The sequence below is a fragment of the Argopecten irradians genome, chromosome 10 (assembly GCF_041381155.1).
Source record: "Argopecten irradians isolate NY chromosome 10, Ai_NY, whole genome shotgun sequence".
NCBI classification, from domain to species: Eukaryota; Metazoa; Mollusca; class Bivalvia; order Pectinida; family Pectinidae; genus Argopecten; species Argopecten irradians.
Window position 1 is genome coordinate 21,999,869 of NC_091143.1, and position 25,693 is coordinate 22,025,561.

General features: G+C 34.5%; 1 protein-coding gene across 1 annotated transcript in view; it reads right to left on the reverse strand.

Annotated features, from left to right (window-relative positions):
- Positions 1-25,693, reverse strand: part of LOC138333394 (G-protein coupled receptor GRL101-like) — a 92,914-nt gene that overhangs the window by 6,422 nt on the left and 60,799 nt on the right. Inside the window, exons 8-20 of the mRNA XM_069281741.1 lie at positions 25,123-25,263; positions 23,293-23,457; positions 9,446-9,562; positions 8,986-9,102; positions 8,583-8,723; positions 5,681-5,800; positions 4,663-4,783; positions 3,946-4,020; positions 3,376-3,447; positions 2,978-3,049; positions 2,022-2,093; positions 1,134-1,205; positions 771-842 (exon numbers count right to left, since the gene is read on the reverse strand). Coding sequence (XP_069137842.1) covers positions 771-842; positions 1,134-1,205; positions 2,022-2,093; positions 2,978-3,049; positions 3,376-3,447; positions 3,946-4,020; positions 4,663-4,783; positions 5,681-5,800; positions 8,583-8,723; positions 8,986-9,102; positions 9,446-9,562; positions 23,293-23,457; positions 25,123-25,263 — 1,357 coding nt within the window. The remainder of the gene's footprint in view (positions 1-770; positions 843-1,133; positions 1,206-2,021; positions 2,094-2,977; positions 3,050-3,375; positions 3,448-3,945; positions 4,021-4,662; positions 4,784-5,680; positions 5,801-8,582; positions 8,724-8,985; positions 9,103-9,445; positions 9,563-23,292; positions 23,458-25,122; positions 25,264-25,693) is intronic.

The window sequence follows — 25,693 nt, forward strand, 5'->3', positions numbered from 1 at the left end:
CTATTACACCTAGATCTTTTAAAGTGACTGTACATGTTATTTAACTTAATTTACAATCAATGTAAAATAAACAATTTCCATTCAATATCTGTTAAAAGACATTTGGAGATATACGTTATTTGTATACCAAGGATATAACGTATCGGGTATAAACTTAAATTAGTATGCTATTTTGTCATTAATGTAAAGGGATATTTTGTGGTAAATGTGTATATTTATCTTCTGAATTATTAATTTCATCAAGGTTTCCATTTATCACGTTGTGCATTTGGTAGTTTAAGTTATCCACACAACATTGTGAACTATAGCAGAAATAACATTTAGTTTGAATGTCCAGAATAACGAAAGCAAGTTATTATGTTGTTTTAAAACGAAACAACGGTGTTTTGATTAGTATATTCTAATAGCTATTTACAATTTCAATTACCACTATTCGTCCAGAATGGAGTCACGGTTGGCGAAATATTACCTAAACCAGCAACAGCGTTTGGGAATGAATAACTTGAACGATTTATATAACGGCATCACGGTCTGTTTCAGTCTGCCATCTCGATAGCGGGAAATGGCCTTCATAGAAATAACCAGATTCAAATGCACATACTGGAACACTTCCTCGGTACATGTTTGTTGTAGCGATTGTCTATCGGTCAGATGAGTAAACTTAAATGAATGCTTTAATGTTTTACGAGGAATGTTCAATGCTAGAATTGCATATATCACTAAAATGCATGTCTATAAGATTTGCAGGACCTGGAAAAGAGAACACTTACAGACTGAGAAGGTTCGGGAGACCGCTCAGAGCGCCATCTTCAATGATGACAAGACGATTACCAACCAGGTTCCTGAAATAAGTACAATATCCACGTGACAAACCTAATCTTTATCAATTTTCTCCGCTTTATGCACCGAATAAATTGAATGCAATAATGGAAATCGTGAAATGAACCTAAAACGGTTCCAAATAAGATAAATTCTTATCAGGATTTACATTCGGTGCATTTATTGTGACAGATGCATTCACCGTTAATCAGGCTCACTGGGTAGTTAAATCAGAATCTGGTTTATATGACAGTGGCCAAGCATTATATCTATATTGAAAAAGCTGTAACGTCTGTGATGGGCTGTTTACTTACAGTGTGTACAGCTTGTGAAGACCCACAAAGGCTCTCTGGTGAATCCTCTCAAGTCTTTGGTAACTCAGATCCCTAAAATACAAAGGGTTCAAATCAGTTTAAATTTAAAGAAATATCAATAATAATTAAAATCAGAAGGCGCACCGAAATAAATATCTCAATACTTACAATGAAAGCGAAATTTAATTAACAAAAAGTACATTCCTATTTACTTAAATATAGAATATAAAATATGCGTCATTTCATACATCTATATGCCTTAAAATCTGTTAATGGATTAATCTTATATACACGTATGTATATTTCATTGTCACCATAGCAGTTGATATAATGCACTCTTTTGGTAGGAACAGTAAATGCCCATGGGAAAAGATATCCAGAATGAACTTAGCCCTCTAATTATAGAATGTAAAATATGTAACGAAATCAACAGAAAACAAAATTCATGACTGTATTTTCACACAGCACTCGTGCCAGTTAGGTGGACTCAGGGTTATATACCCGGGCCGAGAAACACCAAAGTCTATAATAAAAAAAGGTTCTTATTACACCTGCTTAGCGCTCGGCATTAAGGAGTGAGACGATTGGTTTGCTGTCAATATAATGTGACCAGTTGAGGTGTATTACTTGGTGTCTTTGATGGCATGCTTGACTGATATTTTACTACAAAAAGGGCGAGAGTTCGACTATACAAAATGACACATTATGAATATATCGCAGTCTCCCAGAACAGGCAACTCGCGCTATACACAGGCAAATCACCACATACACGGGAGGACGTTCTTAAATGACCGTGGCCGTTAATAGGACGTTTATTAATCAAATAAAAACAATGATATATTACACACGGGTACATGTATAGACAAATGTGTACACGCTCATACGTACAGAGTTTGAAGGTGTGAGAGTCCAGAAAAGGCATACGGCTGCAGCTCTTCAATTACATTTTCCTGGAGGTACCTGTTCAACAGACATGTTTGGATACACAATTAATTCATTAATTTCACTATTTAGTTAAACAAATTATATCAATCATACAACTACTCTTCCCGAATACTGGTTTGACATGTCATACATAAAGACAACAATCATTCCTTGTTCTTATATTAATTCCGCATAGAGATCGTACTCCGGACCTTTGACTTACACTCAACCGATCGTGTTCAATTTTAATTTCAACAAATTTTATCGACATATTTTTTACAATCAAGAGGATAAGACAACAGGCAAGGCCTATCTAGGTCTTCTCCTTAAGGTGTAAAGTGGAAAGAAGTATAGACAAATATCATAATATATATACAGTACACATTAATACAAATATTCAAACAAGCAAAAACAAAAGGGGAAGTAACTCTTTAATGTCAAAATTTAATATATATATATATATAGATATTTCTATATTGTAAACCATTAGAGGTATTTAATGTGGATTGTTACAATTGTTATACAACCGATCGTGTTAAAGAGAGATTCTCTCTAGCCGAGAAGTACATTGCGGCTAGTATTACCCATTGTTACAAATAACGGCTTGATACTGATCCAGGTTGTATCAACATATACACAAGACATTAAACTGATTTGTGTACAGAGCTTGTCCGTGTCTGTTCACTTAAGCACTCCAGAATCTTCAAAATAACGTAAGGACTTTGAATACAGATAAAAGTAATGTTTTAAAAGTTAAGTCACAGTTATCAACAATAACCATTAGTTAACCATTTGCAGTTTCTTAATGAAATGATCTAATGTACATACATATAAGGTTCACTGTTAGAATGAATTCTTGTTGAGGACATTAATGACTTAAATATATCTGCTTGTGGTCTTTGAAAGCAACCAATACTTACAAGCTTGTTAGACTTGTCAGACCAAGAAAGGTACCATTCCGAATCAGACGTATTTTGTTTCTAGCCAAATTACTGTTAAAAAAACAATATCAAAATTAATGCATGGATAATAAGGTTGCATTTGCTTTGAACAACTTGTGGTTTCGTTTTAGAATAGCAAAGTAAGTGTTGACATACTTTAGATTTATCTTAAATAAATACAATTATGTTTCCCAATACAATTTGTTTAGTTGTTTTCCGATTCATAGACATCAATCAAACCTAAACCATCTACAAAGAAGAAAACACTATTTGTTCATAGAAATTCATTTCACATTGGATGTCACGAGATTATGAAATTTGCGTGAGGTCATAATAGACATTTCCTTCTAGAACAAAGAGAAAAGTGTGTCACTTACAGAATACTAAGTCGGAAGAGATGGAGGAAACAGCCTGTGGGCAGCTTACTGATAGAATTGTTACTGAGATCGCTACAACGATATAGAATTATACGTCAGCTGTCACAGACAGCGTGGAATAACAAGTATAATAATGTATGTATATGTCCGAACATTACACAAAACAACAATGGTAAGAGTAACTAATACATATTGATAGAACTATTATAGATATCGCTACAACTGTATCGGATTTGATTAAATGCTACCGGTCTCAAACTATATGGAATACTAAACATAACAATCGAAATATGTGTCAAAAAATTGCGAAGGATTTTCCCGACAGGATGCTTTGAAGAAAAAAATACACGCCTAATAAACATTACTGGTAAATTTGGCACATGCAACTGAGCACTCATAATATATATCTACATTATTACATAAATGCACTTTCTGTTGAGCAAGCAGCTGTTGTTTTCAATGTTTCTATGCAGTAGTATGTACAATATGGGATTTTCACGTTTCAATAAATACCAATACGCTAACGACAAAGCTATCCAATTATTTGTCAGACAGGTTTTCATAACTCACATGTGTGTTAAACTGCTATAAGCTTTGAAGGTTGTGTTGTTTAAAGTCTCGTTGAAGAAGTTTCCTCTAAGATTGCTACAAAGCGAAAGAGAATAAAGATATTTATATTATAATATATGAGATTAAAAAAGCAATAAACATTGTCATAACAGTTTATTTTACGTCTGTTATCTGTTTATCTTATATAGCGTTACAGGTATAACGGTGAATCTTTCCTCAAATGGGACTAATTCATATACCACGTGGTACCCGATAAAGTTTGTGCGGGACTAGTATCTCCGGTGATGATGGAACGTAACTAATTGTAATCTTTTTGTTGAAATGACGTTAGTATCATTTATTGACGTAATTCCGTCACCAATATGACCAATAGTTCCGCACAAACGTTATTGGTTATCACATGATAAGTAAACTAGCCCCATTGAAACCTCATTTTAAATCTCGTATAACCCATACTGCCGGATGAAATATATGAAGTATTCCTTCACGAGTTATTTTTCCATATGGAATATATAAATAACAGGTGCTGGCATATGTCTTTGATTATTTCTCTTCTAATCAAATTTAAAACCAGATTATGTTCATGATTGAATCCAGTAATGACCTTGTACGCCAACAAAAATGAAGCGTTATCAATACATTTGCTATAGCTAATCCTATCCCCCATCTTACCAATGGTGGATGAATTAAAACTCAACCGTAAAAGGTTGTACGTACAACTGACGGAGTGCCTTTTCGTACACCAGTCCAGCTGGGAGTAGACGTAGCTCCATGTTACTACAGTCAATCTCGTCTCCTTCACACATACACTCCTCCGTCTTATACGGACATCGATAGGCTGCAATCAATATTATACATGTTTACACTCTCCCTCTTGTACGGACATCGATAGGCTGTAATCAATATTATACATGTTTACACTGCTCCGTCTTGTACGGACATCGATAGGCTGTAATCAATATTATACATGTTTACACTCCTCCGTCTTGTACGGACATCGATAGACTGTAATCAATATCATACATGTTTACACTCCTCCCTGTTGTACGGACATCGATAGGCTGTAATCAATAGCATACATGTTTACACTCCTCCCTGTTGTACGGACATCGATAGGCTGTAATCAATATTATACATGTTTACACTCCTCCGTCTTGTACGGACATCGATAGGCTGTAATCAATATTATACATGTTTACACTCCTCCGTCTTGTACGGACATCGATAGGCTGTAATCAATATTATACATGTTTACACTCCTCCGTCTTGTACGGACATCGATAGGCTGTAATCAATATCATACATGTTTACACTCCTCCGTCTAGTACGGACATCGATAGGCTGTAATCAATATTATACACGTTCACACTCCTCCCTGTTGTACGGACATCGATAGGCTGTAATCAACGTTATACATGGTAACTGTTAATCTTTATAACCATTCGATTATCAGTTCTGAAAGTTATAACTATCAACAACGATTTCTGGTCTTTTCTTTAATGTTGTAGCCCGAGGAAAATTATTGCTGAAATACACCAATATATGTTAATCAGTTCAGCTTATATCTATGATTTCATGATCATAAAAATAACTATAAGTATAAATAAAAAAATTATAATAATAATTATGAATATATTAAACGTACATATGTAACTAAATGATCTTACATATTTGATATTTAAATATTTTAAATAAAATGTTTAGAAACATATATATATTTTTTGTTTTTACTTACGACAGCCGTCCTCGTCGACGAATGAGTCCTTACATTCGATTATCTCGTTACATCGTTGTTCCTTATCTATACAGTATGACCGGTAGCACTTAAATTGGTTGATTCCGCATGTATGATTATCTACAAAACATGATTTCTTAACATAGAAACATCACCCGTCACATTTTTTTACCTCTGTAATATTTGCAACAACTTTAAAATTGCAAACATATGATACTGTTTTACAGGTGCATATTGCATGGTATTCAGACATACGATTTTTTTTCTTATGGCAATGTCAGAGGTCTAAAGGTCAAACTAGAGCTTTCATTGTTTCTATTAATAAATTCAACAAAAGAGAATAATTAATCGTTTTGCAGCTTTGCCTTTAAATCATGGGAGTGTGAATTTTAGATAAGGAAATTGATGAACAATTAAGGAAGTAGTTCACTGTGACCTCATTTAACAACGATTTGATAACTTGGAATTGATGTTTAGGTCTATATCTGGATCTTGACATGATCAAAAAGAATTACATTCTACGGTCACATGGGCTGTGTGACGGGAATAAACTTTTCAATGCATGGTATCGTCTATCAAGTATCTTCGGGGCTTAAAGTCATTTAAGTTTGTTATAGGAGATAATCAAAACCAACGCCTACACAGAATATGTTAGAATTGAGTAACTTCATGGTCGTTAATTTGTAATCCTCGATTTCCTTTTATGATCTTGCGTTGTTAAAACTAATATCAACTCGATCAGTAATCTAAATCGATGTTCGTTTGAATCAGGGCAAACACGTGTTTAATATCAATAAACATTGCTGCAAACCTTACACCGTCGACCGTTTCCATGTCGACAGAATACACCATTATTTTGTAACATTTACATCTATTCCGACTCTTCTTAACATGCCATTTAGACTTAGTTTCCTATTTCTTTTATATTGTTATATCTGTGCCTTTGATAGAATATAACGAATATAACGATGTCTTGTTCGAGTTCCTTATGGCGGAAATTGTGACTCCAGTGTGAATGCTGCACCAGCAATATGGACTGTTGACGTGTGCCTATGAATAAGGTCTCCACAATGCATATGGACATCTTTAAGATTGCAAGTCTGTATTTGTCCTTGCTGGTATATACATGGCATTATCCTCGAACACTTAATGAATAAAGATTGTATAGAGAAAGGCTGTCGTATTCTCCATTAGCATTACACGGCAGTCCATCTCACCATAATCCAGCCGTCATTCTTAAATGTCACGCAAACACATAGTAATTTGTTAGCGATAACTGTGACACGACTCTAAGCTTCTTTGTCAATGTCGAGTTGGGTGTAGTATCCTTTTTCGTCATCTAGATATCATTAGTTTCCATTTTATGATCATTTTCGGATGAAAATATAATAATGTTTTCATAAGTCTAATTCAAAGATGCTATGTTTTCACTGACCATCAATATTGTTCAGACTCAATTTAGTATGAGGACCGGTTTTATGAACATTTCTTAACTTTAGGAAAGTCTCTAACCTTAACGCCCTATATTCAATCACATATACTGTATTTTTTTAATTCCTTTTAAATTGTTACCGAAAATAATGTTGTGTTTTTTTCTGGGGAGAATTTTTTAAATAAAAAGTTGGCTTAAGTAAGGAATGTTCATGAAACTGGGTCAGTAAAGTAAAACCACAAACCCCTACTGTAGCTGTTGTTGGAAAGTCTATGTAATTCATCATTTAAATGAGCGTTTTCATCCTGAAGCCCGCCTTGTAATCTTACGTGACCTAGTTAGGTGGTTAATTTTTTCTGTCTATAGTTGACGAGGCGAAAAAGATCAGAATTCATACCATTACATTATGTGATTAGTGAGCATTACATTGACATATTTCCATAGGCGTAAACCAATCAACGCAACCTCGGTGTGATTACACGCTCTTATGCGCGTGTAGCCTTGAGGCTCGGCGAACATACCGTACTGTTTGCATATTGCCGGTACAAATCAATCAACCTCTAGTATGCGATAATTAGGCAGCTTATGTTTCATAATTAAACCCACAAACAATGTTATCGACATATCTATCTATAGTTTGCCGTAGATCATCCATCCATATCGACGATACGATCATAAATTTCTAGGTACCATCAAAGGGGAACTCAATTGAAAAAAATGTCTTTCAATTAGTGATTTAAATATATTACACTCCTGAATGCAATTGTGTTTATATGATAGAGTCGCATGGCTAAACAGAACAAGAATAGCTGTATAGCGAATTCTTATAATGACGTTAACACCAACAGATGGCTTACAGGAAATAAGAAATGCAGTCGAGCTAAAGACAAATTGACAAAAACCGTTTTAGATTACCATTAAGTAAATGAATGAGTGGAAATGTATGTATGAATGAATGAATGAATGAATGAATGAATGAATGAATGAATTAATCAATGAAGGAATAAATTAATGATCAGCATTTGTTTGAAACAAAATCTAAGTCACTTATTAAGGAACATTTTAATAATACATATAAAAATATTAATATGAATACATCTCCAACAGCGAAAATGTTTTAGCTGTCTGCACAGTGAACTATGATTGCAAATTTAATACCGATAACATGTCCAGCACAAAATAGGAAACGTAGTTATGTATTCGGGTAGCGGCGTCTATTGCCCATTCAATATCATAATAATAAATAATTGCAAGGGACGAAATTAATTGGTTTTGAGATTTTTTAATCCTTTAAGTAAAACAAGAAGCTGCAATTTTTCAATTATGGTAATGGTGTAAAGAATGCTACATTTGTAATAAAAAAACACGCTAAATCGTTTCCTGATAGAGACAAAATACCATTCGTCACCTTTGTAACATCTTTAACGAATCAATAAAAAAAATATTAAAAGGTACGATGGGCTTCCTTACCACATAGGTCCTTGTGGAGGTTAGAACCGTCCATACAACCCCGCTTGTCTGAGTGAAGACCCTTGTAGCAGACCATCTCCTTACTGATACATTGTCCATTCTTACAGCGGAACTCGTCCCCACGACACCTCTGAGGTCTGTCTGTAACAAAGTTATACAGGGACTCTAAATAGATACTTATAATTGACCATAAGCATCCTGGTATGGATTGCTAAATAGAAGAGACGAAACTCGAAACTCAAGTCACCTACCTATTAATAAGTAATTTCGTTCTGTGTTGTACTTTTTAATTAGCTTTTGTAAACGGGGCCTGCTATACTCCTCCCATCGGTCAATGATATTATTTGCCAGTTTAAGGATATACAAGAAAAAGACTTTGGTAAACCACAATTAGCATATTTACCACAGCTGTCCTCGTCGGAGCCGTCCGGACAGTCACGGAAATAGTCACACCAGCTCCCTCGAGGGACGCACTGTCCACTCCGGCAGTGGCGGTGGGTGACAGGACAGGAGAACAAATCTGTAATATTGAAAAACACGTATTATTGATTACATATACAAGCCATCATGTGGTGTTATATAATGTTTTATAAGGAAATAAAATATTTATTTGGAATATGTTTATCTGGCCCTATTCATCAAATTACCATATATTCAATATACTTCAAGTTATTTGTAACATATTTTAACATATTCATTACTTTAAACCAATATATTACTTTGTAGAGGTTTTGATTACATTTCTTTAATAATATAACAATGATATATGCTCCTTACGATTTTAGCTTAAGTTTATGGATATTTATACGTAGCCTGATTAAGTCCAAAAAGACACGTTCATTCAGAGACCAATAATGACCTACCACATCCAAGCTCGTCCGATCTGTCATAGCAGTCAAACGACGCATCACATTGTAGTTTCTGGGGGATGCACTGTCCGCTGGTACACCGGAACTGGTCACTGGTGCATGCTGGGTGATCTAAAGTAAAGGAGAACATGAACGAATCAACGAATGAATCGAAAATAAAAATGATAAACTCTTTTTGAAGATAAATATTTCCTTATGTAACCTCAATTTGATAATGATGATATTGACAAACGTTTGTACATTTGCATGGTAGATCATTATCGTACACTTTCAGGCATCAAACACATGACGTGCCTTCATTTCTGGGATACATTTGGATCACACTGATATTGTCTTTTATCACATAATCTGCCTCATACCCAGTGATTTCGTGTAATATTTTTTTTGCGTATGTCACTAGTGTAATATCACTTGGAGCAATTATCATTGGCCGGAAATTCATTGTGACGTCAGACAGAAACAATAAAATGAAATCAGGAAAATGACATGACGTCAGGATTACGAGGACGGCGGGATGAAATGGCGGCCTCTGCTGGATGTTTGGAGTACATTTTGACGTGAAATTTTGTTATGTAGGTATTTGTAGTTATGTAATAAACAGTATCTTAAATTCGTGTTCATTTGATATGAAATTTTATGAAATTCGTCTCGAGGTTTTATTTTTTTATCTCCAAGGCTCACAAAAGTGGAAAAAAACCTTAGACTCGTTTCATTAAATCTCGGGTATATTGATACACTTATATAATTACAGATGGGGTTTTCTTGCGATACGATCATGTCTTTATCGGAAAGACAGAATGGATGTTTATAATGACCAGTTTTCATATATTTAACGTACAGAGTATCTTTACTTATCTGTGACGTAGAAATATGCACTTCACATGGCACATCAGCAAATTTCAGATTTTTTGATACTAGAATAAGATTGATTGATATGGTACACCATTAAAATAAAAAAAGCTTGAAAAATGCATTAAGATGACATCCAAATTGTCGATGGTAAAATTATAGGCCTTATGTGGAGAACACTGCTAACGAGTAACACAAAAGGCTAATAGAAATCGCATTTTCTTTATACAATCTCTTTGAATTTTACATAACTATAAAGCACTTTCCGCATTTGCTCCTCTATTATAGATCTATAATTGCATGTAGTTTCTAGGAATAAATACTTTATAGGAATCCAATTTTCACACCAAAAGAATTAAACTTCAATCGATACCAGCATGCACACTAGGAAAATGTGTGCTACAGAATGGAGAGGGTTGTTGTTAATATATACAACACTTCAGATTGTAGGCCTATAACTTCACTTCTTTTTTGGAGGAAGAAACACATTTACATCTCCAAATGATCTATTATTTTACAAAATGAACTTCTTGATAAACTGTGCTGTACCTGAGTTAGTCATTAACAATAAGTTGCCTGACCCTAAACTAGTTTTACATGGTGGCTATTGCCAAATGATTTAGATTTGTTTGTAACAAGCTTTTCCATTGGTTAAGAATATGTTATTAGCCCATGACGTAATAAGACGTCACATTTTACAACGTCGCAGTTGATTGATGTATATGATAGCATGATCAAAATTAATCTGCATATGAGAAGATTAAAGCATAAGTATTAAGTTGAATATAAATGTTTATGTTATGATATAGCACAAACGTTGGAGTGTACTCTCATCTAAGTACACTCGGATGTGTGACATAAAGTGAAGTAGGTTTTATGTATCTATGTAAAGCTCGAACTCTTATAGGCAGAAAACGCGTACGTTTCCGAAACACTTCAATTCTCCTTTTCAGATACCTGCGCATCTATTTGTTTTATATCTTTTAGTGACTTTTGCAATATGCATTAGCATAATAGCCCTATGAAATTGACAAAGGTCTTATCTTACCAAAGTCTCCCACAACACACACAACACATTGTATACAAGGAAGGTCGTCCTTATATGGTCTTAACTCTAAATATGGGGTTATCGGATAAGTATAACCAATTAATTTTATGTTGATAGGTGTTATTCCTTTTTCAAAATATGTCTTCATTTAGGGGTCTACGATAGTGATGATTTATATTTTTTTAGTATGTTCTATGCATGGACTTGTTGGATGATTGGTTTATTAAATTGATGTACCATCAACACCAATGTGGTGATTTAAGGCCTTCTTTGTATACAGTGTGTTACGTGTGTACATGTTTTGGGAGAAGGCTGCAGTATATTCGTTTTGTGTCTTATTGTAATAGTGGAATGTTTTATATCTATAGTGTGATACAGCAAAAACGAACTTCACCCATCATACTAACAACGAAAGAACCAGTCGTCCCACTCCCTTTATGCTGAGCGCTGAACAGGAGCAAAATATATCACATGTATAAACAATGACATGTATCAGAGAGATGCCACAACTTAAAGCATTCCTCACAATGGCAGCCGCTTAGAAATCATATGGATATTTTGGAAGAAGGATTTCGAAGTTTATTTTTGCATTGTGATTTGCTAAAGATTGCTTCATAAAAAGAGTTATGAGTTAACTCATACAATATACTCTGGATCATATATGTATCTAAACGTCAATTAGATATTTAACTGATACATAATGCATAATGATAAATGTTTCAAAAAATATCTCAATAATCAGCTAGGACTTCTTTAGGAATTTCTTCAGTTCAGCTTTTTATTACTTGTTTTGATTTTATGCAGTCATTCTATTCTATAAAACTACCAAGAAGGTATCAATATTTGCTAGTATAACTTGCTTTATGGACATTAGGCTTTTATACCTATTTAATGACTACCCTAAGATACCTATTTCAGAGATGATGAGTCTTCGCTATGTGGAAAATTACATAACGAAACTAATAAATGTCGATATATTAACAGAGAACATACTATAAATGTATACTCAACATCGAGAAAATACGAAAACACAAAAACTACTGATTTGTACATCTGTTCCATCAAAATACTCGGATCGCGTTATTCAAAGACGTAAGAGTTCAGTGATTCGTCCAAAACACACTTGTTATACAAGGAATAAGCAAACGTCATCCAATTCTCTCTGATAAATATACCGTACAAATTAAAGACAACTCAGGTTTTAATGTGTTGTCACTGCAAGCTACTGTATTACATACAATATGGTATAATGCCATATTTAAGTAGTAAATATTGTTCAATGGCTCGCCGAAAAAGCAGACGGAACCCAGTGGATCCTGTAGGTGGTTAAAACATAAGCCTTAAAGAAACATGAAAACGATCACAGGGCGTGTTTAATTGTGTTTCGGTACATTTCATTAAGAAAAACCATTAATATACCAACTAAATTGTTATCCTTAATAGTCTAATAGTGTATCCTCTTGTTAGGCTACTGGGAGGTATTCTAGACTGTCATTTTATCTTGAAACTTACACAAACTATACAATATCCAAAACCTTGTTTGATTAAGGAAAACTGGAATCCCAATATCAAAGTATTTGCAATTTTAAAGCAATGCTTCCATTTAAATTAGAATGAGTTTATGACATAGAGTGTGGAATTGGTTAAAATAAATCCTACCGATACAGCAAATAAGAAAGAAATTATTAATAGCACAGGCCTTCGTTAATGACATATGGTCAGAGGAGACGAACAAACAAAACAAAAGCCCCGTCTTATAATGGCAGATACATCATTGTTAAGCTTCGGTTCCTGCTTCGTTACATTCATTTAAAACAAAAACTGTAATACATGACAACTTTAATTAATTCTAGGTCTTAAAACACTTCTTATTAAAGTGCGATACTTTCTGTGAGAGTAAAATCCCTACCGAAAAAGTTTCGGTAAACGTTAGATAATTTATTGTCGTGCAACACTTTGTTCGTATAAGATAGATAATCTGGCAGGTTGGGATGGTGGACTGTCATGCAAAATAAGGAAACTCGTACATTAAATGCGCACTGCTACAGATACTGTTATTCGCTGGAAATAGAACTCGAAGAGGTCTCACCTGATTGTTTCTAAACCAATACTAACTCTGTATACTAATATAGAGTTTCAGGTAATGCTTACATGTACAATCACGTGGGACACTAAAATATACCTATAAGAACGAAAACTACAATGATAACTCAAAGTCATCGATAAGAAGCTTTCAAGAGATGTCGATATAACTGCTTCATTTTTAAATTGATTAATTAGGTTTGTGTGATTCTTTGATAGGGAGTTATACTGAAGAATATGATATATGAGGGCTTGCTCTGCCGAATTAATTGTATTTTCATTGAAGGGGCGTATTTAGTGTTATGGCTGATTGATGCTAAGCTGATGTCAATGAATTGCAAAAAATATAAAATAAAAAAATAGCAAATAAAAACTTTCCTGAAATTTTTTATGAAATTTATGTTGAATTTGATTTTATCATTTACTATCTATGTAACTAGATCTATCTACTTTTCATTGTACATTAGTCTATGGACCTGTAGATCAGTGAAACTTCCAGCTATGTACAGTTCCAAAGGACTAAATGTACAATGGATGGTGTGGTAAACACAAAATGGACAATAGTTGAAAGAAGCACTGAAGACAACTAAACATGACACCAGAGCCACGTTTTAACTCAGCAGAACTGTGTATAACATGTACGGTAGTATGTGAATACAGTAGGGGATGCGAACTTTACGTATCATAATGTTTGTATTACTAACCGTATTGTGTCCATCAACACTACGGGGAGTTAGTCTGTGAGAGAAATAGAGAGATGAATAATATATCTATCTATACATTATGTAATGGTATGTGATGGGGTAAGATTATGTGTAGTTTTATAGTTTTATCTTGGTATGTAGCTTTTCGTTGGTTCAAGTACAGCCATACTCATTACTTTCACATGAACGTGAAATGACACTTGATAAAGCCCCACTCAACCTGTCGGGAAATTTAACATTTGTGATATTTCGGTGAAATACAATCAAGTAAAACAGCTGCAGTCCATTAAGAAAATTGTAAATATTTGCAAATCTCAGAGCTTATTAACTTTGCCGTTTGTTGTGTATATTATTGACGGTTCGCCGAAAATTTTAAAACATAGAATTTTATACAGATTTAATTCATAACAAATAAAGAAGAATCACGGGCATCTCTGATAGCATGTGTTTGGTAGACGTATTAGATCCAGTCGTGTATACTGAAGAAAAAGTTACCATATTAACGAGAATAGAAGTCAATTAAATCAACGCACTTTATCAACGCGGACACGGAAATAATATAATCAATGTGTACATTGAAGCATTGGTCTTTCTGCATTGTGATTATTTGAACTCCATCAAATATAGACAGATAACAACAATTTTAAACTCATTATTTTTTTATATATATAATGATATAGATATTTATAGATATAATGCAAAATCATACATTTCTGGAAATCAAAACGGAGAAGATCCCCTGAAAAGGATGCATGACCCTAAACCTAAACCAATGATGAGAATGTCAAAATAAGCTCTTTATATCTAGCAAAAACAAACATCTTACTCTGATTGGCTCAGTGGTAGAACAAATCCAACAAATGGACATTATTTAATCATAAACAAGTATCATGAGAATTTATGTGTAAAAGAAAGTAAGTAATTATTTTGGTTGGTTGGTTATATTTAAAGGAGTGTGTATAGCCTTAGCCCAATACACTTCCATTATTGACCTATCAGAAATGAAATAAGATTCATGCCCAGTGTTATTTCAGGACAGTCTCCGGTGATTGCAGTTTGTTACGTGCGCGCGTGCTTTGGGAGACTGCAGTATGTTAGCTTTGTTATTCTTTATAAAACGCCTTTTTATAGTATTGTATCAGTGATGCATGCTTCTAGAGACATGCTAGCTGCATATTGATTGTAATCATTTTTTAGGATTTTACCTATCAAAACAAGATTAGCAATCGAGAAGATTATATGGTACAATTAACAGATCAAGACAAACATTATAATACAAGTTTAAAAGAAATTAATTGCGAACCAATAAGTAAACCAATAAAGCATGCAGTTACCGTCGCCTGTGACAAACCACTCTTAATGATGGCGACAATAGCCTGCTTCTGACAGCTTATAAGGAAACTAATAACCTTTGTTTGGGTATTGTATTTCCTGCCTGTGTACATAAATCCTTGTTCCTTGCTGGGTAACCAAAGACTATCTACCCACTCATTGTTCGTTCTCATGTTTTAAGATATGTCTAATGAAATATTGCCTAATGTTATTTGCGTATTAAAAACCAAAAGATATGTTACTGCAAAATGACTTTTGAAATTGAATGAAAGTATCTACAGTTTCGAAAAGATTATTTTGTTGCGGTCTTTATGGTTGGTGATTGAGCTACAGTGCATGTAATGACAGAAGCTTATTATGCAAAGCTGCGATTGTGACAGAGACATAATCAAAATATAGCATTAATCGTAATAAAAATAAGACATCGATGTTATAGAAAAAATACAGCATCAGAGTTCGCCTGGTATATTGCAGATAGCTAATGCCCGGTTGAAAGCGCTTTATACTTCTCAGTCAAAAGAAAGAATGGTTTAAAAAATATCCACTGATTAAAAAAATCTTTTTAGAAGGGTTTGCATCAAATTCCTAAGAACCGTGAGCATTAAATGGAAAAAAAATGCATGAACATAGGATCTAATTCAAACAATAGAACAGTAATTTCTTTGATTTGTGAATGGATTAAAATTGCATTCCATTGCAAAGATAGCGTATCCTGTTGATTAGAATATATATATATATTAAAGACACGGCTGTACATTGACAGACCTTATGATGTATGTATTATTGTATTGTGTAACGGACTCGATCACTAAGCATACCGGTGTGAATAGGCTCAGTGTCATGCAAGTAAAACCTTGCATCCCTGCAGTCATCAACATCAGGCAAAGCAAAGCTTTCGGTTTCCATTATATTGACAATAGCGCCTGTGAGTTCAATTTATTCTCGATAAGCCTTATAACGATGTCAACTTGCTGCAAATATTTGTCAATATGATTGGTAAATTTGAATGTGGAATGGCAGCTGTTTGAGAAATTGCAGTTGTTTTCTAGAATCCAAATTGTAGATTACTCAACGCGATCACGCCTGCTAATCAACGTTCCGTCAACACTGCGTCTAGCTTTAAGTCAAACGCTCTGACGACCACGCTCGTTACCATGTTTACCGACAGTATGCTCTGTAGTTGTATTCAGCGTCTAACCGGTTTTTTTTTTTTTTTTTTTTTTTTTTTTTTGCGAAGTGGCTATAAAGAATACATATGGTATATAAATTACTTGATTACATTTATAAAAAAAATCGCGAAGATACCAGACGAATGTCCAACAGAATCGCGAAAATATCGTCATCGCAAACTGTACCGTCAGTTCGATTTGTTTTGGTTTGTTGTGTTACCTTTTAACAGCCATTGTCACGTATGAAGGGAACCAGAGTATCCGGAGAAAAAACATCGACTTGTCCCACATTAATTTCAAACAGGCGATCAAGAGAAGGATTTGAGATATGTCGTAACATCTTAAAAACTTGGCAACCGCGGCGGACCTAAACATTTTTTATGTTACGGTATATGTTTTTTACGTTATAAACATAAACATTCTGTACATAAAGGTAAATAGTGACTTTCATGTCAACGCGAAGACATTTCTGTATATTTTTCTAGTTTCTTTTCTTCAAAAGTATCTGGAAATGACGTCAATAAAAGAAAACCGAACATGTACAGATTACTCTCTTATGCTGTTCTGGGAAATCATATAACAACGAAAAGAATGTCCGACATATAACGAGTGATTATATACTCAGACACTAGGTCTGTAGCGCCATTATAATGGGGCAGAGGGTGGCAGACAAATGCTTCTTACAATAGCATTACATCAGAACTGTCCTGATGGGCCTTAATCATACTTAATATACTCTAATACAACAGATATACCGCATACTAGCGGTGCTTTTGTGAATTAGACTGGCATTGTCTTATGTATGTTGAAAGCTTAAAGGATGACTGTGTCTACCGGATCTCATTATAGTCTCAGACTGGACCTGGACTACATAATTCCCGTACGATGCTTTTACTTTCCAAAAGCATTGTGTATGTAAGATGTAACTTCAATGATTTTTTGCAATTATTTTTATAGATAATAAAATTACCATTATCAATAATAATTGAACTTCGATTGAATCCCCGTTCCTAAAACTACAAAAAGAACTTGTACTCTATACAATACACTGAATAAATGAAGTTAATTAGACAGAGCACTCGTAGCCGTGTGATTACCCGCCGCGATACTATCTAGCCTTCCACCTCAGGGTAATGAGATGGACATTCACATAGGACAGTTACCAGGTACTGGTCGTAAGGCTGTCCTCAATGCCCTAAACCCGTCACGTCCTAGGACAGTTACCAGGTACTGGTCGTAGGGCTGTCCTCAATGCCCTAAACCAGTCACGTCCTAGGACAGTTACCAGGTACTGGTCGTAGGGCTGTCTTCAATGCCTTAAACCCGTCACGTCTTAGGACAGTTACCAGGTACTGATCGTAGGGCTGTCCTCAATGCCCTAAACCCGTCACGTCCTAGGATAGTTATCAGGTACTGATCGTAAGCCTGTCCTCAATGCCCTAAACCCGTCACGTCCTAGGATAGTTACCAGGTACTGGTCGTAGGGCTGTCCTCAATGCCCTAAACCCGTCACGTCCTAGGATAGTTACCAGGTACTGATCGTAAGGCTGGCCTCAATGCCCTAAACATGTCACGTCCTGAAATGACTTCGACTGTAAATAGGGTGTATAAATATGAGAACTTCAAAATAAACATGGATAGATAGACTTGTTGACACGTTCTCTCAATACTCTAATTATGGCTTACAAGAGCGTAGCACATGGATGCCATGTTAGTGAGCATGTAAGTGTCTTATTAGATAGATGACTATCTTTATAACAGGATTAAGGTTCTATAACCTTATCCATTGTTCGCGATGCAATTCGCCAGAATTTTATCTGCCAAAAACCCTAAGAAGATCAAGCCATACACTTTTTTTCCAGAATGACGTTTTTAATGCGAATTTTGATTTAAAGTAGTCCGTTCTGTTACAATGTATATATTTGTACAGATATGTCTGAGAGCTGGTGGTAAACCTCCTCACACCATTCGTTATCTGTGTTACTCTCCCCTAGTCTTCTCCCTGATCGTACTCAATTCACCAACTGATGATTTCAATTGAAATTATCTTGAACAAGTCTTTGTCATCTGGTTTGTCTGATGCTGACGATGTGCTTTAATTTACATCTGTACATGGTGACGGATGATAGTACGATACATACGTTATCACGTCACTATCTTTCCCCAGACGTTTCGTATCCTTGAGAGCGTGTGATTGTACCACCAGACACACGACGACATCATCAACGCATGCGTCAGTCGCTTAACACATCAGCCCATTTACTCAATTGTATTCCAAAGCTGTCAAAATCATGCTAAAAATATACAAGAGTTTTTTCATTCTACGATTCTTTTTCTTGTTTTCGAAAACAAAAGCAAAAATGCATCGTATAATCACACATAACGTGACCGTATTGTTATCAACCTTGTTGGCAGAGATCGCTGTAGCCAAATGACTTAAACAACTAACCTGCTTTTGAAATGAACTGGTCTATTTCTATTTTGGATGTTAAAGTCAATAATTGTGTACGCATTGAAACACCTAGAGTTGACCATTTGATGAGCTAAAGCACATCTATGAAATATGTATTGTTATACCTTAGTCTAAAGCACTATTCCTTATGTTTACCCGGTCTCTATTTCGATAAGCTAAAAGACCAGTCATCTTTAATGACGTATGTGGGTTGCGGAAGTTAACAGCAACGACATTTAAACAAAACCTTAGATTAAAATCGGTAGTGATCAAATATAACAGCATCTAATAACATCAAAGATATACACGGAAAATTAGCATGTTACCCAAGGACAGTTACATCATCAGCGATATGATTGCGTCTGTGTAATTTGTTAGCCTGTAATACTTCTGATGACGTATGACCAGCATATTTTTTTTCAGCTGGACGGCCTTTCCTTTCATCTAAAACGAAATACCTGTTGCCCCAAAATGTCTGTTTTTATATTCAGTGAAATACTAAAAAACGTCAATGCTTCAAAAGGTATTATTATTTGCAAGATAGCATCACAATTTTTTTTCAAATATTATGATTTGATTTTATTTTCTTTTTTTTTCAATGCGTATAGTTTTCAATTACAAAGAAACTACAAATCAATGACAAATATTGAAGGTGTAGAAAATGGAACAACGTTTTTATTGTCTTTCCATTGCGAAATGAAACTACTATTAGCCCATAACAAACGTATGATATTAGTAACACACGCAATAGACATATATCTTCCTTAAAACGTTACGCATAATAAAGTGTAAGACAAAACTCGGTTCTATTTACCTCGTTCTTTTCTGTTCCCGCACTGAACAATATTTTAAAATAACTTTCTCTTTCAAATAAAGAGTTTTGCAAATGTTTTATGCAGGCTCAACCTATACATATGATGTTTCCTCAGTAAGCGACCTTCATAGCTTATTTCCAAACTCCTTCCTGGATTTAAAGCTAGTTCACATGTTTCAAACATTTAGCGTTTTAAGTTGACTTCATTTGAATAACGTAAACGATTTACATATTACTTTGTATTACTAATTACTAAAATAACCAGTCATAATGCCTTACAAACCTTCTTAGTTGCGTGATCGACTTACTTTATTATACAAAAGTCACTGCCACATAATTATTTTAGTACAAATGAAAATATGAAGTTCGTGGTATAACAGGCGAACACCTGTACCTACATGTACCGATTGCAAATCGCTGCGGCAATAAGAGGAGGAATTCTAAAGTTAATGAAACCAACAATGTACGCTTGGGAAATATACTGTCAGTATTTAGGTAGAAGTCACATGACAGTTTAACATCCAATAAAGCTAGTTTATTATCTGTGCCGAATTAGCATGCTATAGTTTTATATCACGGCAGATAAAAATCGTTTTAAATAGAGTAACGGCCATCCTGTTGCCTTGCGAGCAGCTCTAAAATAAAAAGCAACACTAGTGAGCAAGTTATTATTGTATCCGCCCCATCAGGCTTTTTATGATCAATATCTTGACGATTCATTTGAACTTCTCAGTCATGTAGTAGGCCATCAACCGTCACTTCCTCATTAGATCTACGGTCAACTTTGATGTAGGTATTCGAGGCCATTAATGACATATCAACAGCGTCCAGTGTCCTTTTTCTGTACATTGTATGGCATCACGATAACTGCCTGGGGCATCTGAATAATGTTTTCAGTGATGGACATAATGCAAACAACGGGTTATTGGAAGTCAATCATTATAGACTTAAAAACTTTTAGTTTTCGCCTGGAGTAACATATTACATATAGTTGAGATGTGTTTGGTGATAGTGTAGCAAAGTTGTAGCATGATCCACTGGATACATTGCAGATGCGAATCATGACGACGTGTTATATTTCAAAAGACGATGGCTTGTTAAATGGGAATCAGGGTTGATCCTAAAAGTATGCGTACTCCTAAGAAATTCATATCATAATATATCTTGCATAATTACTATACATTGGTATTTTGTAGATATAAACAATAAATGGTTTCTAATCTGTGCATCAAAGACGAGACAACATGTTTTCATTGCTAAAAAAGTGTTAAAATATTCTGGGAAAACTATGTATTATGCTTAACATTTATTGTTCATTGTAGGGATACATTAACGTTCACGTTTGGTTGTGTTCATCGTGTCTTTTAAAACTCATATAAATGATCTAGGCATAAAGAATATTCAAAGACGAGAAAGTGAATTTTTAGAAATAGCATTAGGTAAGGTAATTGTGAATTCCTAATGCAATCAGAATCGGATCAAAGAAACACATACCATTCTAGAAATAGAGGTTACGCAACGAGTGGCTGTAACTTACGAGTGTGGAATAAATTCCATATCCAACAACCACGAGTCGTGTGACCAGTTTCTACCACAATTATATCCGCTTTTAGCCGATAGAAATACGACGAGGATACGCTATTCAACAGCAGTTTTGGCGTCAAGCGGCGATCACAGCATAGCATGACGTCACTCGATATTGATGACGTTGACAAATGATGGCACGACACTCAGAAAGACGTAGTTCTGTCAATGGTCACCGTGTCAGCCAATCAGGATGCGTACAGAGTTTATACCACGTGTGGTATAAACAAATTGTTAATCAACAGCTGCATCGTTTATTTGATACCCTGAGAGTTGAATAACACTGACTATTGTGGTAGAAAAGGTATTTATAAAATAATGACAAGATACTAACAGTGTTTGAAGATGAAGTTAGGGAATGAGTGTGATTTATCTTAACTTTTATGTAATATTTTTTTCGGAAAAAGGATTTTTCGAAAAGAAATATGGTTATTAGTATTTATGAAATATGTGTACATATCTTCAAACTAATATTTCTCCATATTTTGTAAAACTAAACAGAACTTTCGCATTGTACACATTTAAAGCACGATCCGTAATGAACTATGATATATACCAAAATGTACCAAGCTACTTCAGTTAAATCGCACAATGCTAATGTTTCCTATGCTAAAGCAATTTTTGATCATTTTAGGATACACAGATATCGAATTTCCAATTCGAGTGGCACAACAAATTTACTTTGTGGATACATTGTCAAAACTCATGAAAATATCTTCCATGTCGACCTAAAAATTTCGAAATATGTTATGCATTCGACTTAAATTAAAATTAGATATGACTTTGATACATTTCAGAAAAGGAATTATCTTATATTATCACATTGATTCTAAACATATGTCTGTCGTCCAGGGAGTCTGGAGTATACAATGATCATATTTACTTAGTCAGATACAACACGTGATCATTTCTCAAGGTCTCGCACAGTAACATTAATCTACAAACTATATATGTTATATATTTAATGCTAGATATTTTCTATACCAAATGCAAAGGTTAAGATTTAGCATATATTAAAGAGAGACCGTTCCGAAACTGTAATCACTTTTCAGCTGTTTGTCAGTTAAAAAGAATATTATATCATATATATATATATATATGTAGGAAGTCATTTTCTATCGCTTACTTTATATTTTTCCTAATGCTGCAATGTACAACATACAATGTACATATATGTGCCATAAACAACTTATACCTCACGTCATGACCATCCCGTTGATCGCCACTGCCAATACCAAAACACTTTGATGGATTATACGTAGATATATCTTCATTCACCACTTCTACTATACTGTATAAACTAACCAAGGCAAAGAGAAGTATATGGGGTATAACAGTCAACCAAAACGTGATCATTTGACGTCACTAACGTTGACATGGTAACGTCAACTGATCACCGTCAAAATGGCTGTTCCATCTAGTGGATTGAATCGTCGTTGATAAACGGTTTTCCTGGTCTAAATTCAGCAATGATAATACAGAGACTACTAAAATGCGTTAATAATGTAAATATAGGCATTAAACCAACTCCTTACGGAGTCTATGGCTTATATAAATGTCAGAGCTTTGCAGAAAAATAATTGCTAGCGCTAGCATGCATTATTAAGGAAATTTAATGCTTCAATATATCTAGGTTATAACCAGACCGCGATATCTCGATACAAAAGTGCAGACTTTACATGTAAGTCAATACTTAAGTTTTATTCTTTATGTAGCTTTTGTTTTTTATCAGATTTTGACTTCTGACTTTCTAGAAATCGGAGTGTATATTCTACAGACAAAATGACCGATGAAATATAGTACTCACTACACCCAAGTTCGTCCTCGCCATTCAGACAGTCAGGGAAGTAGTTACAGACGACATTATCGTGACCTTCAGCGGGCAGACACCGACCCTCGGGACAAACGAAAAACTTCGTAATGCCAGACCTCTTCATCTCCGGAAAATCCTCACATTGGTTGGTGATGTTCCCTGGAGCAATAGTATCATATCAATGATAACGCAAACAGTAGAGTAAGCACAGTGTGTAACGTAAACAATAAATATCGATAATAGATATGCAATTTTAGCTATTAGTTGTCAATTTTTGGAGGAGAAAAAACGCGATCTTCTCTGCTATTATTTCGCGCAGAAAATGTTAAAGGGTATTTTTCTATTTCAACCAGAATATTTTACTTATTTTGCCATTTTCTTCACAGAAAATCAATTTGGCCGGGAATATAGCGACATTTATACCCACACGAATAAAAAGATAACAACAGCATTACGAAAAAATAGCGAATGGCCGAAATGTTTTGTTTTTAGTTTAACGTCCTATTTACAGCCAGATTCGAACTCGCGACCCAGAGATGAAAGGTTTGTAGTAATACGTCCGGATATCTTAACCACTCGGCAACCTCGGGCCCTACCCAAAATAGAGTAAATACGTAACCATATAGGAGAACACATTTCAGTGAATGTTTCATTTTTAGAAAACTTTTTCCCTTATTAAAACTGAATTATTCAGATATTGTAGATTCGAGACTTCAACTGAATTCAATGTGTACATTAAACAAAATTGTGTTTTCACAAACACAGAGAAAATAACAGAAATAAAATAACATCATTACACTCTTATATTGGGTATAATAAGTTTAACCTTTTAGATATCTTGTATTTCATAATTTACAAAATTGATCAGATAATAAGAATACTACTTGTGTGGTCCAATTCCATCCCGTCTGATATTCTATAGAAATGATGGTATATTCCATCTGCCTGACAACCGTGCAACAACTAGTGGGCGGGATGACGTGGGGTGGTAAAGTACACATTTATAACGAACACGTTATCACTTTTCCTAATTGGATTGCTGATCACGCGTCGGCATGCACGTTTTTAAGCAGAAACTGTAAACTATTGTTGATGCCATTCAAAGCACATACAATGGCAAAGAAAACCTGCTGGACGAATATCTAGCTACTGTTCTTAACCTTCCATAATTGATTGCCCACACGGTAATAGAAACCATTGCGATACACAGGTTTCCTCAACCCTCATAATCTAGTTAAAAAGTTATAGAGTTCAGGTGTGGCAAAGCCTCGGCAATTAATATTACCCGTTGTGTCTTAAGGATAACAAAACCAAAAAAAAACACAATTCATTTTTATACACGTTGGTTTATGTTTAGAATTAAGAATTAAGGTCAAAGCCAGTATGCGGTATTTGAAATTGACTTGATGAAACATTAAGTATTGTTATATTATTTTTCAAAGTATTATGTTATATAATTTCAATTTGATTTGTTGTTATCAGTTTTATTCTTGAGAGACTGAGAAAGATACATTTAACTGGATATTTTATCACGTGATTTAGTTCTGTGTTTGATAATAAAACTCTAACCATTAACTTTATTCTGTGTTTTTATCATAATTAAAACAGGCCACACAATGTTTTACACACTCGCTGAAGTGTATCGCTCCAGAGAAAGAATTTTACCTACTATTCAACGTTCACTAGCCTACAAGTCTAGACTAGTTCATAAAATCACAACTCAAATTATTAATGGAGAAAAAAACAAGAAAATGCCAGACATTGATCAGTGAACTAAAGCAAAATGTTTTACTATTTATATGATGAAAGATAGCTTATACTTACAACAGAAATATTCGTCTGCGCCATCTTTTGTATTTCGACAGTCGTTGTCTTGGTTACACAGGTATTCTTTTGGAATACACCTCTGACTTTCACCGTTTAATTTACACATGTATGTCTCGCCGATAGGACAAGCTTGTGACACTGAAACAAGAGCACACACGTAAATAAAACCTTAGAATAACCTTCAAATGATACCAAAGTTTGATTACAATTGCATGTTAACATAACTACCGTTTGGAGTTATGGTAGAGTCGAGGATTATGAAACAGTGTGTCTGATAGGTAATATTGTACAATCACCTTGTCAGAAATCTTCATTTTGAGAAGTTCTCTTTCCTACAGTCATTAAAATTCCTTGCTGACCATGAATAACACATTCTTGGATTCCTGAACACGCTTTCGAGATAACTCATTGTTTTCCAAGTTGGTGTTAATATATAAAAAGAACACATCAACTCTGTGTATCGGTGAAATGATATTCGAATGGTTATTTATTATAATGTCTTTGTAATACCTGCTCATCCTATCATTTTGTAGGCTTGTTAATGGTTTGCTTTTACTTTAATGAGATT